The sequence below is a fragment of the Magallana gigas genome, chromosome 5, assembly GCF_963853765.1.
Source record: "Magallana gigas chromosome 5, xbMagGiga1.1, whole genome shotgun sequence".
In the NCBI taxonomy this organism is placed as follows: domain Eukaryota; kingdom Metazoa; phylum Mollusca; class Bivalvia; order Ostreida; family Ostreidae; genus Magallana; species Magallana gigas.
The window spans coordinates 40,912,716-40,925,442 of record NC_088857.1 but is presented as its reverse complement, the minus strand read 5'-3'; the positions used below and the strand labels follow the sequence as shown (position 1 = coordinate 40,925,442).

The 12,727-nt window shown below is 33.6% G+C and overlaps 1 protein-coding gene across 13 annotated transcripts in view; it reads right to left on the bottom strand.

Annotated features, from left to right (window-relative positions):
- LOC105323284 (liprin-beta-1) overlaps positions 1-12,727 on the bottom strand; it is a 45,621-nt gene that overhangs the window by 3,233 nt on the left and 29,661 nt on the right. For 4 of the 13 annotated variants that reach the window (XM_020065239.3, XM_066085414.1, XM_066085413.1 and 1 more), the window contains 18 exons: positions 12,542-12,673; positions 11,560-11,668; positions 10,934-11,005; positions 8,947-9,008; positions 8,409-8,493; positions 6,535-6,629; positions 6,145-6,202; positions 5,908-6,026; positions 5,434-5,614; positions 4,009-4,114; positions 3,787-3,906; positions 3,292-3,306; positions 2,044-2,188; positions 1,699-1,810; positions 1,378-1,466; positions 1,017-1,142; positions 513-644; positions 145-333 (listed from right to left, as the gene is read on the bottom strand). In XM_020065239.3, the coding sequence (XP_019920798.3) occupies positions 145-333; positions 513-644; positions 1,017-1,142; positions 1,378-1,466; positions 1,699-1,810; positions 2,044-2,188; positions 3,292-3,306; positions 3,787-3,906; positions 4,009-4,114; positions 5,434-5,614; positions 5,908-6,026; positions 6,145-6,202; positions 6,535-6,629; positions 8,409-8,493; positions 8,947-9,008; positions 10,934-11,005; positions 11,560-11,668; positions 12,542-12,673 (1,947 nt within the window). The remainder of the gene's footprint in view (positions 1-144; positions 334-512; positions 645-1,016; positions 1,143-1,377; positions 1,467-1,698; positions 1,811-2,043; positions 2,189-3,291; positions 3,307-3,786; positions 3,907-4,008; positions 4,115-5,433; positions 5,615-5,907; positions 6,027-6,144; positions 6,203-6,534; positions 6,630-8,408; positions 8,494-8,946; positions 9,009-10,933; positions 11,006-11,559; positions 11,669-12,541; positions 12,674-12,727) is intronic. The other 9 variants (XM_066085411.1, XM_066085408.1, XM_066085412.1 and 6 more) reach the window with 7 other exon arrangements.

Genomic DNA, 12,727 nt, shown 5'->3' with positions numbered 1-12,727 from the left:
GGACATTTTACAATAAAATGAAATGAACAGTGTCTTTTTGGCCTGATGCAAATGACTGCTATGTGTTACCCTTAAAAACTAGCTATTTACTGCCGACTGGTCACCGCTAATCATAGATATCCTCTAAAACAACATCATCCTTACCTTCACCTTAGCGTTTGGTAGGAGAGGAACGTAGCCCGATGTAGACTCCGCCTCCCGCTTCTTGTGTTGAGTTTCGTTGCCAATCAGAGCCACTACGTGAGTACTGAGGTGACGCCTTAACAGCGTCTTATTCTGGGGGATGGACAAAATCTGGGCAAAAAGCTCCGCATTGAACCTTGGTTCCAGGACCTGATAGACATCAAATGATCAGAATTTAAGTTAAGAATATTTTCAATTTAATACTCCTTTCACTAATCAAAATAACTAAGGAAACCAAACACATAATTTTAAAACCTGTTTAAATAAGTAAATGATTAAAAGGTAATATTCTGTATATGTTAGTGCTATTGCAGTGACCAGTAACTTACGATTAATGCTCCGTGAACTCCACTGCCTCTGAGGTTTGGTGCATACTCGGACAAATCTATTGTACGTAACCACTCCATTACTCTGTGGTTTGTCCACAGGGAGACATCAGCTGGGATATTCTGTAGCTGACCCTGAAACAGAAAGCAAATCCCTTATTATCCTTGTGGATTCTGGTGTGACATAAATAAACAATATCCTTTATACATGTTCATGTACATTACCAATAATAAATGGTATTTCCAGTAGTTAAGTGTATCATATTTAATATTTGAGCAAAACACACCATTTGTTACAACTTATTCCAATGTAATGAAGCCTTAGTACTGTAATATTAAGTAAATGACACACAATGGGAAGGAAGCTCTTATTTCCATTTAAACATGAATTCTTTATCTTAAGACTGCATTGGCTCGACTGAAACACAAGGTAGTTTTAAGCAGACAATGAGATGGCTGTGGACTTAATATTCCTTGCATGTTGGAACAGCCTCACTAATTACACACCTCGTCTGGAGAGGGTCGCCTCCGGAGACACTGAGGGTTGAACCCGTGGGCATGCAAAACCTGGATTGCTCGTTTAATGCTGATATGATGAAGTTCATTGGTCACTTTCAAGGACAGCAAGTCCTCCTGTGTGAAGAAATATGGTACAGTAAAAAGATAATAATTTTTAAGGAGCAAATTAGACAAAAGTTTAGTGCACTGTTGATGAAAATCTTGAGGTACATGCAGGTTTAATATGCTTTAGAAATTTTTTTTAAAGATTGTTGAATAGTTTTAGAGTCCTGCCAGCTCAAACTATGAAGAAGAACCAATCATTACAAACCTAAATGGGGAAGAGAACACTAAAAATTAGTGGACCTACCACGGTGAGATAGTGAAGCATCTGCCCATCCACTCTGCCATCATAGAAATTGTCCTTGTACTGAGGCAGTCCAATATCATCCAACCATCCTGCAAAGGACAAAGTCAGATTGTGAATGTAAATAAATGTATGTATGAACAACATCACAGCTACAAAGTCTGAGGAAAAAGAAGTTCACAGAAAATTACTGAATTTTAGTTTGCAAGAAAATTTTATAAAATACACACTGGAGAAGATGTTCACAAATAGCTAGATTTTTTTCGCCTATAGCTTGTAATGAACACCTTTTTTTTTTAACCCTAGCTTTCACTGAACACTTACTAGTGACCCAGTGGTGGTCTAGGTCCATCTTCTTGACTTTGCCTGTGCTGTTGATCTGTTGCAGTGCTAGCTGGAGTTTCTTTCTGTGTAGTGGGTGTTTGACACCAAGCTCCTGGTGTAGGAAACATTTACATATCATTCAATGTTAGCAATCTCTCACACCGCTATGCCAAGATTAAATTCAATCAATCCTTCGAGCCCCTGAACATATTATTTCAAATGATTTATGCGAAAAGAGGAAAATTTAAATAAACTCTATCAAGGCTCTTCTAGATTTGGAGAGGGGGGTCCTTTTTTTAGATTTATTCTAAACACCTTAACTATCATCATATGAGGTAGTTTTACCTTTTCAATTTCATGCTGAGTGGCCCGTAAGAGTTGTTCCCCATTCTTGACCCACCGACGACAATCCATTAAGTACATGTTTAGACCCAAGTCATTCAACCATAAACACACTCGCTCACAATCCCATCGTGAAAATGGCATCTCACTAAAGACAAAAAAAAAAAAAGGAAATTAATTCCACATGTTCATTACTGGAATGAAAACAGAAATACCCTTCATAATATTACTAACAAATAGTTCAATCTGATTTAAAATATAACTAATTTCATGCAGTATATGGGTTAAATAACTATAATTCTACCAAAAATAGAGGATCTGTTAAGAAAAAGAATGTGCATTACACATGCACCAATACTCCTCTAACTGCATCTGGATAAAAAAAACTAATCTCTACTATAACTCTAATATAGTTCGGACTGTCTAATGATAAAAATATTTTCTTTACGTACACTGTATATTTGATTTTTACTGAGAAACAAAATTAGTGGATGAAGATACCAGATTATAGAGTATCATTAATTAAATTCAATTCTATAGAAAGATTTAAACTTTAAAGGGTGTAACCAAATCTGATAGTTACATATCTAAGTATACTAGAGTCTAAAAGTAGATTCTTTACTGTGTGAAGTATGTAGCACTCTCTGATTCAAGATTCAAATGCTTTACAGGAAACTGTTCATTATACATTATGCTACAGATTATACCAGTAGTCAAATCCTACATAATCCTCATTCTATTTAGATGGCGGAGTATAGTATTGCATACTTCCACACTTACATGAAGTGGTCAGAATACCGTACTTCTAGTTTACAAGGTAAACTGTGACAATCTTATTATAAGTTGTCAGAATACACACAGAATTAGTTCATATTCTTTGGCAAGGCATATTGGAGCCAATCTTGGGTAGGGTTTGACATTTTTTATGCAGTATAGAAAATCACAAAGTAGGATAGTCTATGGTAGTTTTCACTCAGTCTTGTTTAGTGAATTAGAACATTGCACTCATGTACATATTATGGTTTGCACTTTATGGCAGTGCTAATTTTTTCATTAACAGTCTAGCACAGCACACAATGATTCACATGGGGTCAGATTACAAGGGACTAATTATCAATCCTTTATGAGTTATACAGCATTCAAGATATATCCTATACACTGTTAATGAGTACATTTCTGGCAAACTTTTGTTAACTGGTAGGCTACATGTATATAATACACACCAGGAGCATCCTCAAGGACATACATTACCTATTATTATAGAGGCTACAAAAAAACAGGCCAGTTACAAGTAAAATATCACAAATCTATTTCATCAATCATCTAACCTCGTCTCATCCAGAGATTCCATCTAGCTTCAGTGAAGAATTCAATTTTCACAAAGGATATAATCCAAAGAATACAACAAACACAGCTGCTGTTAACTCCTGTTTTCCTTATAAAGTTTACATGCATTTAACAACTAAGTGCCCAATCCTACTTTGTATAAGGCACTTCACTAAGTAGAGCTTAAGTAGTTCTTAAGATCATTTCAACATGCACATCACCAAGGATTGTTGAAATTTCCGCAACCTTTTCACAAGAAATCTTATACAAAAGATATATAGGCTTTAAGAAAAAGGCCCATATTTTAACCTTAAAATCTGTTTATCAATGAATCACTAATTTAGGTTGAAGAAAAAAATCTTGAAGTAACAATCAAATGTTATTCATATTTAAAGAGAGGGTACTGAGATGTCTACATACTCGTTGCTCCTGACATCTCGAGACCAGCCGAGCCTGGCAGTAGCTGTGGCTCGGACTCCTCCCCTTCTGAACTGATCCCTCTCCCTCTCATGAAAATCTTGAGATCCACTCCTCTTCAATCTGTTGATAATAATACTCTATATAGTTCTTGCCATATATCTTTCTACAAAACAGTTCAAACATTACATAATTGAAAAACAGCATTAAACAGGGACTTCTTACTTCCCAAACAGCCCCAGGATTCCCTTCTTCTTTTTAACGTCTGGGGGTCGAGATGTTCCGACGTGTTGTAATCCGTCTTCATCATCTGTGACCACTTCTGTATTTGCTATAGTCAAAACATCAATCTCTTTGATTAATTAATTTAAAAAGCAGAATTTTTTTTAAATGTTGTAATTTTCTTGACTGTGTGCTAGTATTTATTGACTTAACATCTTAAATTTTCCCAGAATTCTTTCTTGTTTTAAAATTTCTTCTTTTTCATTTTCTCCATTACATATCAAGCATTGTTTTAGAAAATAAACATTAACATATTCAAAAAGTGTTCTGTAAATTCAAATCATATGATTTTCATTATCGCAAATAAATAACTACATATACATGTATGTTTGCTACTTGATATACATGTAAATCATGCAATATGCATTCAGTATATTGTTATTATGTTTCAAACTGAATATATCGTATACACACATAAATATCCTTGTTATAAAAGTATCAAAATCAGTGATAGATATAAATGAAATCTGGATGCAAAACCATTCGTATACTATATTTTGTAAATCCTGTATACATTTTAAATGGAGTTAAACCAACAAGAAGCCTTTTCTTTTACATTTTCTTTTAAATTGTTGAGAGCCGATAAAAGATAAATTTGATAGACTACATGGGAATCCCCATTCAGTATCTGACAAAGGAGGAAGCCAACCTCAAAAAACCAAATATTTGCGGGTAAATATCTGATACATGTAACAGTCCCAATGGTTAGAAACTGAAGTGGTGTTAATTAAGTTTATAGATACAATTATATAAATATCTCACTTCAAAATTTCTGGCACATGCTGAAACTCTAAATTTTCCTTTATGAATGTGTAAAACCTTATTTTTGATAGCTGCAAGAATTGTTTAGACATAAGGGTTTATATACACATGTAGATACGAATGTTAATGTCATAATGCATGGTGCTATTATACATGTCTGTTGTGTACACACAAGTACTCTTAATATTTCACTGGAAACACTTTTATTAAACTTAGATTTTGTGAAATTTTTCACAATTAGTTTTGAAGCTACATGTATATAAACATCATTCAAGAATAAGGAAAAGGCTTGCCTTAAATTCAAATCAAATCTGTCATTAAAACTTAAAACACGCATTCCAGGAAAACTTATATGTTAATAATTCATGCATTAATTAATAAGTTCCATAAGGACACTAGTGATATAGAGAACATTGGACACCTTTTGTATTTGTTTCTTACAGTACAATTCTGAATATGTTTAATTCAGGCAGTTTTATCATTGGAGGAGGTGCGTTTGTTACTCTGTCTAGGATAGTCTCCTGATATAAGGGAGCTAACTGTTAGTGAGAACAGAGCATGCCGAGTGATACACAAGGTCAGGCATTATACTCATGTTCCCATCACCTAAGTTAGGAGCAGACGTGCTCCGTTTCCCAGTTTTGACACGTAGCAGGGCCTTTCCGAGAGCGGGGAAACCCCGTGACCTTCGAACCTCACTACCCTCACCGGGAAACGTACCAAAGTTTAGCGTACTTCCTCCATTGTGGTAACCCTCTGGCTCGTTGTTGTTTATGGAGGACTTTTTCTACAAAAAGAAAAAAAATTCATTTCTGTTATCAAAAAAATATCATGGTAATGTTGAAAGTTTTCAATGACTTTGTAAATTAAATTAAAGTCCAATTTCTTTGAATTATTTCTCCATAAAATTTCTATTTCTATTTTAATTTAAAAATGTGCTAAATCTAATAAATAATTAAAAGAAAATTTCTTGCTACACAGTTTATCTTTTCATTTCCTTCAAAAGAGGAAAACTGTAATCATTTCGAAGGGTATCAATCTTTCTTATTTCTATTTTGGAACCAGACCAATATGACCTACTTTTTGATTGGTGGGGGTGAGGTCCTCAGCACTGTTGGATCTCTGCAGGGCTCTCCGAGATGACCCAGATAAAACACTAGAATTTCCTGTTCCGATGCCATTCTCTGGCAAAGAGTGCACTGATAAGTATAACACATGATTTTTAATACGATTATGAATAAACTTTGAACTTCAGAGCAGCATTTCACGTTACTGGCCCCTTAAAGAGGTGTTAGACAGAAATGTGGATGTTTATACCTGGAGTGCTTGTGGCACTGGGATTTGGATAAGGCCGTTCTCTTCCTTCTTCACTCTGCTTGAAAAAAACAAAATCATCAGCAAATCATTCTACCAAAGTAAAAGAAAGCTACCAACAGTTTAATCTGTATTTAATTTGATAAAATTAGACAGTGCACAAACAAGTCTGATTCATCAGTCAGACATCTCCCCCATCCTTATCATAAGGAAATGTCCTTGTATTGTTCCAACCTCTGATAGAAAATGAAGAAAGGAAGAAACATCAAAGATTTTCCCAAGAATTTATCTTCATAAACATAGACATTAAAAAAAAGAGTTTCTTGGATAACCTGAGCGTTTACCTCAAGATCATGAAATTTACATTGCATATATATATAAATTGATATTTACATGTTGGTCTCTAGGAATATTGTCGCTCAGAGAGGGAGTGTTGGAGCTTGTAGAGCTGGTGTCATCTTCAGCGTTCAAAATCATTTCCTCCAAAGCTGATCCAAACCAAAAACAAAACAGTTATTACTTAAGGACAATTACAATCAATTCATTTTCTAAAATAAAAAAATATAATGAAGAGTTTTTTATGCAACTGGTGTTCATCAGCCCTCACTGCTAGCAATGATATTTATGTGGTAACACTCATTATCGCCTCCTTAACTGAAACTAAAAGCGTTTCATATAAATCTATGTTATTTCTAACATCACAAGTTTTGTTTTTTTATTTTTCTGCTGCACAGAAACAAGATAAAGACCCGCTAAAAACCTAAAAGATAAATCAAAACCACACAACAGCCTTAAAACAACCATAAATCTTTTCAAACTATGTATATCTTCCTCCAAAAAAAATTAACCTTTTAAAAAATATATCTAAAGCGAAATATCCACGTAAAACCAAATTTTATTCAAAAATTCTAAATTTGATTCTAATTAATGTACATGTTAAACTTACATCCTCGACTGAACATCAATAAAAAACAATATACACTATACTCTTTGTATTCTATATCAGAAATGATTTTAAAGATCTTATAGGCCTATTGTTCTTATATTCAGGTAAAATTTGATGAGGATTTAGAGCCTTATTCAGATCTCCTATTGCAGATCTAACCATCCATTTGCTGGTAAACAAGATATGTAGCCAAAGGTTTTAACAGAGACAGATAAGCATACAGAATGACTCAAAATATCAACAAGTCTGCATAATAACAGGCATCAGATCACAAATTTCTGCATCTACAGACACATAAAATCAAACTTAATTTCTTGAAACACAAACTAACAATTCTGATCAGACAACATCCGAGTGAACTTAGCAATGTTTTTGTTGCATCCTGCTATCCTGTGTCTCACACTCAATTAACCGACTAGAAAACCAAAGTAAACAACAAAATTATTCAGGGCAATATGCATCAGAAAAAAAAAAACAAACTAGTGAGATGTTTATAAGGTGACATATGCACACAAAAAGTGCCCCAATTTTATCAATTTTACAGACATTGCATGTGCATTTTGAGGCAAGGATTTCCAGGCATATGGCCTTCGGTATGCCAATGATTTGACAAAACTCCAATACCAATACAAAACCAGGGTGATCCTCACTCTCCCCATGCACACTCATTACTTGTGTTGTTACTTCTCTCTTTCAAAGAAAAACATACAATCGGTAAGACCCGACAAGAGAGTCTAGAGATGAACTCAGCAGAAACAAAGAAGAATGGACAAGCAATGCTGATTCTATTTCAATGACATTAAAAATGATAGAAAGTTCACTTCTGTTGGAATGAAGTTCTGAAGCAATTATCAATAAGTCCCTTTAACTGACTAAAATGGTCTGAATAAGGCACACAATCACTGTAAAAGTGGAAAAACGTACATGTAACAGCAATATCTCCTTTTTGACCCATCATGAATACTAGTAATATGTTTACACCCATCATTCTTATTATCACAATTGTTATTATTATATATACTGTATACAGGGAAGTATTTGCCCTTGTTTATTTTTGCACCTTTCACCCTCGCTGTCAGCTGGCGAAATGTCTAATAATATCTCTCTTAAAACACAACTGTGTCTGTGCAAATTCAAGACAGGGCGAAACTGTTTCCAAGTATAGAAGGGTGAAATTACATGGGGGCCAAAATAACCCTGTATATACAGTATATATTATAGAATTAATACAACAGACAAAGAAAGATAATTGAAATTTTTCACACGTTTGATAAAACTGAAATTCTAAACATATGGAATGACAGACATACACAGTACTCACCCTTGCGACCTTGGGCCTGAACAACCATTTCTTCTATTTTCTTATATCTCTTTAAAAGTCTCCGCAGTTCATCAATTCTTTTGTCCTTTAACATAAAAAAAATTTTAATTTGAAAAATAGTGATTTTTTAAAAATTCAATGTGATGACTGAACAAAAACGACAGAGGTTTTATAAATTAACTCTTAATTAAAAGAGCTTCATCTGGGATCATGCTCTACTGTACAAAAATATATGAATTAGAGTCTTGAAAATCAAAATGTAGTAGTAACTTATCATGAACACAATTAATTACCCTTAATTTACATATCTTATTTGGTCTCACTGAATAAATCAGGAGCATTTCCACTTTTAATCAAATAACATGTACCTTGTGGAACAGTTCAACAATATACCTTCATTTCATTCAATACTAAAATCAATGAACACATTTATTTTCTAACATCCTTCATCTTTATAGTTGCATCATAGCTTCTTTAAGGTATAATTAATAAGACCCTTAATAAAATCTGACACATAAGGATAATGCAGTCCATTCACCTTTTCCTGATTCGTGAACATCAAAGCTTCTACTGCCTTCTTCAATTTTTCAACTTCGTATTCTGAAAGAAAGCCAGAAGAAAAGAGGCTTTAAACATCTCAATCTAGTTGACAGAACCTATCACGTAGTGATAGCTCAATCTTAGCCTCCACTGGAAATAGTCACTGGGAGTTAACACAAACACATAGATCAGAAAGGTGGCTATTCTACACTGTTAGTCATTACATTCTGTTATTGCAATAGAGAATACAGACAGTTCATATCAGCCAGTAGATAAATACCGGTATATGTTTGGGATAATGATCTTAATAAAACAGAGAGATATTAATATTTCCTTTATTAAAGATCAGATCAAAGACTATTTAATTATGGGGGAAAAAATCAACTAAAATATCTATAAAAGAAAAAAATACCATCATGTTCATTCAATTACACTTTTTAAAACCAAAGTGTATCTAGAGGTCAGAGGAGTATGTGAACTTTAATGTGTTATCAAACAACCATGCATGCAATAAAAAGAGTGTAAGTATCAAATGGAACAAAGGCTACAGTGATAAAATAAACATTAGTATGTTTACAAGAAATATGCTACTTCATATCCCTGTTAAAAACACATTTATTCAACTTTACATCCTCTGAGATCACATGTAAATTTTCCTGAGCTGAAACAAAATCCTGTTAAAGACTGCTTATGTGCTTAAGAAAACAGAGAGATTTGTTCACACATCTTACAAAACTGTTTTATCTCAAACAGATAATAAAGACATTCACAAAAAAATATTTCCTGTCAATCTTAAAATACGAGACATATTTTGAAATTTAAGCGCAGTTGAAAACCCTTCACAAAAATGCGGGTCAACTAATGAGGAAAGAGATAAAACAAGAACAAGGCTCCTGATGAGGTTATCATGATGATTACAGCAGATGAAGTGACTTCCTGCACGTCAAAGATGGCTACCATTTCAATCTTCAGAGGCCCCGGCTTATCACAGTAAAAAAAATAAAGGAAGAGATGTCTGCATGATTTATGTAAGAAAAACTTTAATATCATAACATAGTTTATTCCCAGCTTTAAAAAGATGGTATTAAAAGATAAAGCTGATACCGAGAGAGGGGATCAGAAAATGCTGCAGACATTACTCTTCTTTGGTAGAGAAGACTGTGTGAATGATGAGCACAGGAATATTGCAATCATTACAAAACTTTATCCTCTAACGTACCCTGCGAGGTTTAAGAACATTAATTTTTTATACACCGAATGTAAGCAAAGATAAGATTTCTCCTTTGCAAAAATACACATAGATAGCAAGGCTATAGACATCTACGAATAATTCTGAATCAGATTCACAAGATTGTTTACCCATTCAAAAATGAAAGCATACCTGCGTTATATCATACCTGTTAAACTGATGTACAAAACTACATCATTCATGAATTATGAATGTCAATTTGTAAAACATAATGTTCTCCACCTCAGTATCAATAAATTTTAAAAATTGATGTAGTCAATGCCATTAGACAGTCTGATATTTTAGTCAAATGTCCATGATTTTGTCAAACATTTCTGAATACCATACAAATCACCATTTCCACCAAGTAAATACATGTAAAGAGATGTTTAAATCATTTATCAGAGATTGTATTTCTCCAGGTGTTTTTTTAGGGGCTTACTTGAAATGGACCCCGGTATGTTAGAATTGTAAAAAACAGTTAGTGTGAACTGAACAAGTTTCAAAGGGAATCTAAAACCGCATCACAACTGCCACTTGTCTGAACAAAGGGAGCAAAAAGCAATTCCAAGAAAAATAATCATTTCATGGGCAAAAATCAAGGTTTTGGATGAATTTCCAAAAAATCAGATCTTTAAAAAATCATTATGCAACGTAAGAAAATCTTTTAATGTTAAACAACAGATGGCAGTTGCAGTTGGATGCGGAGAGAAAAAATTCAGGAGCCATAACCCATATGAAACAGGTGAAGTCTTACGTTTGCGTTTAAGTCTATCTAAAGTTTTTTCTCGGTCTACTGATTTCTCTAAACTGCAAACTGAGGAGTCCCCTGTAAACAGACTTTTAAGGCTAGTTTTTGGTCTCTGTCAAAAACCTTGTTATATTTATAGATATAGTATATTTGATTATTTTTTGCAATTGGTTCAGCAGTGATGAGTAAATAATATATATATCAAGGTCACCTTCAAAAAATTGTTTGTTTGTCTTTTTCAACTAAATGAAGAAAAAAAGAAACGTGGCTTAAAATATCATATGTATAATATGCATGAGCACATAATTTTTGTCAAAATATAGTTATATGCAGATCTATTGGCTGTTTATATTTTTGCACAACTTTTAAAAGAGGTTTTAAAGGTGACCCTAAAGCAAATGAATACATGTATTAATTATTATGTGGAATTAAAAGAGACTGAATAAAATGGAATAAGTTATTTCAGATTCTAATGTTATTATCTGTAAATATATATATTATACCGTATATATATATGCACATGTCATAGTATTAGAAATGAAAAAATATACAAGAAGTAGCGAACAAAAGTGTATGCCAAGTAATCTAGAGTCAGTTGTGGCCTACTTATGTAATACGGGGGTGACACTAACCACTGGAGTCTGGTGTTGGGATGGAGCCATTTTTCAGAAGTCTCTGTCTCAATTCATTGATCTCGGCATCTTTGACTGCTAATCTGGATTCCAACTCTTTTGCATGTCTCTGAAAAATAAAGCCTGCATTGTTAATGCATTGTTTCGTTAGCGCCAGGGTAATTTTTACATGGTTTCCTCACACTGGCTTGCTCGAAGTCTATGTAACATGCCAGAGTCGGATCCATCAACGTATGCAGAATGCGCATGCAACAATCTGCAAAGCACCGTTCCTTTGCTCAATGCATAATTAATTCAATGTGCTTTCTTAATCAAAATGTCCATAAACAAGTCAATCTGACATGGTTACCTACCGGTAAAAAACACATTGAAGAGGTCCAATACCCTTTAGCAAAACATTTCTGAACAAAACTAAATACAGTGTATAAATGACTTGTGAAAAGTTCTACCACACATAATGCAAGGGTCAACATGGTCATTGTAGATACACAATTCTAACAATGTCAAGACACAATTCCTTGTCATGGAACCCGATTCCATAGAATGAAATAGATATAGGATACAATCTCATTCAAATCCCCTAAAAACACTGTGAAAACTTTATACAGTGTATTAAATTTTTTCCATTCAAAGAAGTTTTAAATAAACCACAGAATATCATTAGAAATACAGTAAATACTCAATCTTATTCCTTTATCTTGCACAAGATACACTTGGAAAAAAAGAATTTTTTCGCACAATTCTTGTTGCTTTATACCATTATGAGGTTTTCTTGATTGTGCTTGAGAATTTGTTTGTGCGTATTGGTACATTACATAAACACATACATAAAAAAGTACTTTAAAATTTCTATTAATCCATTGTGTATTGACTGACAAACCTATATATATATAATCAAATTACAGATGAGTCTGCATAAATACAATTCAATATAATTGGATCTACCTGTAAGATTACATCCCTATAAAATGCATGCCGTTACCTGAGACAGTCTCAGCCTGTCATCTAGATCTCTCCTGTCCTTATCAGCTGAGGCCAGTTTGATCTTGAGGCTGGAAATTTCGGCCATCAAGTCAAGTTTGTGGGTTTCTAGAGATGTTCTTGTCAACAGTTCCTGCAGAAAAAAACCACTAACAGTATATTGACAGTTAAAATAAAGCGTTTATTT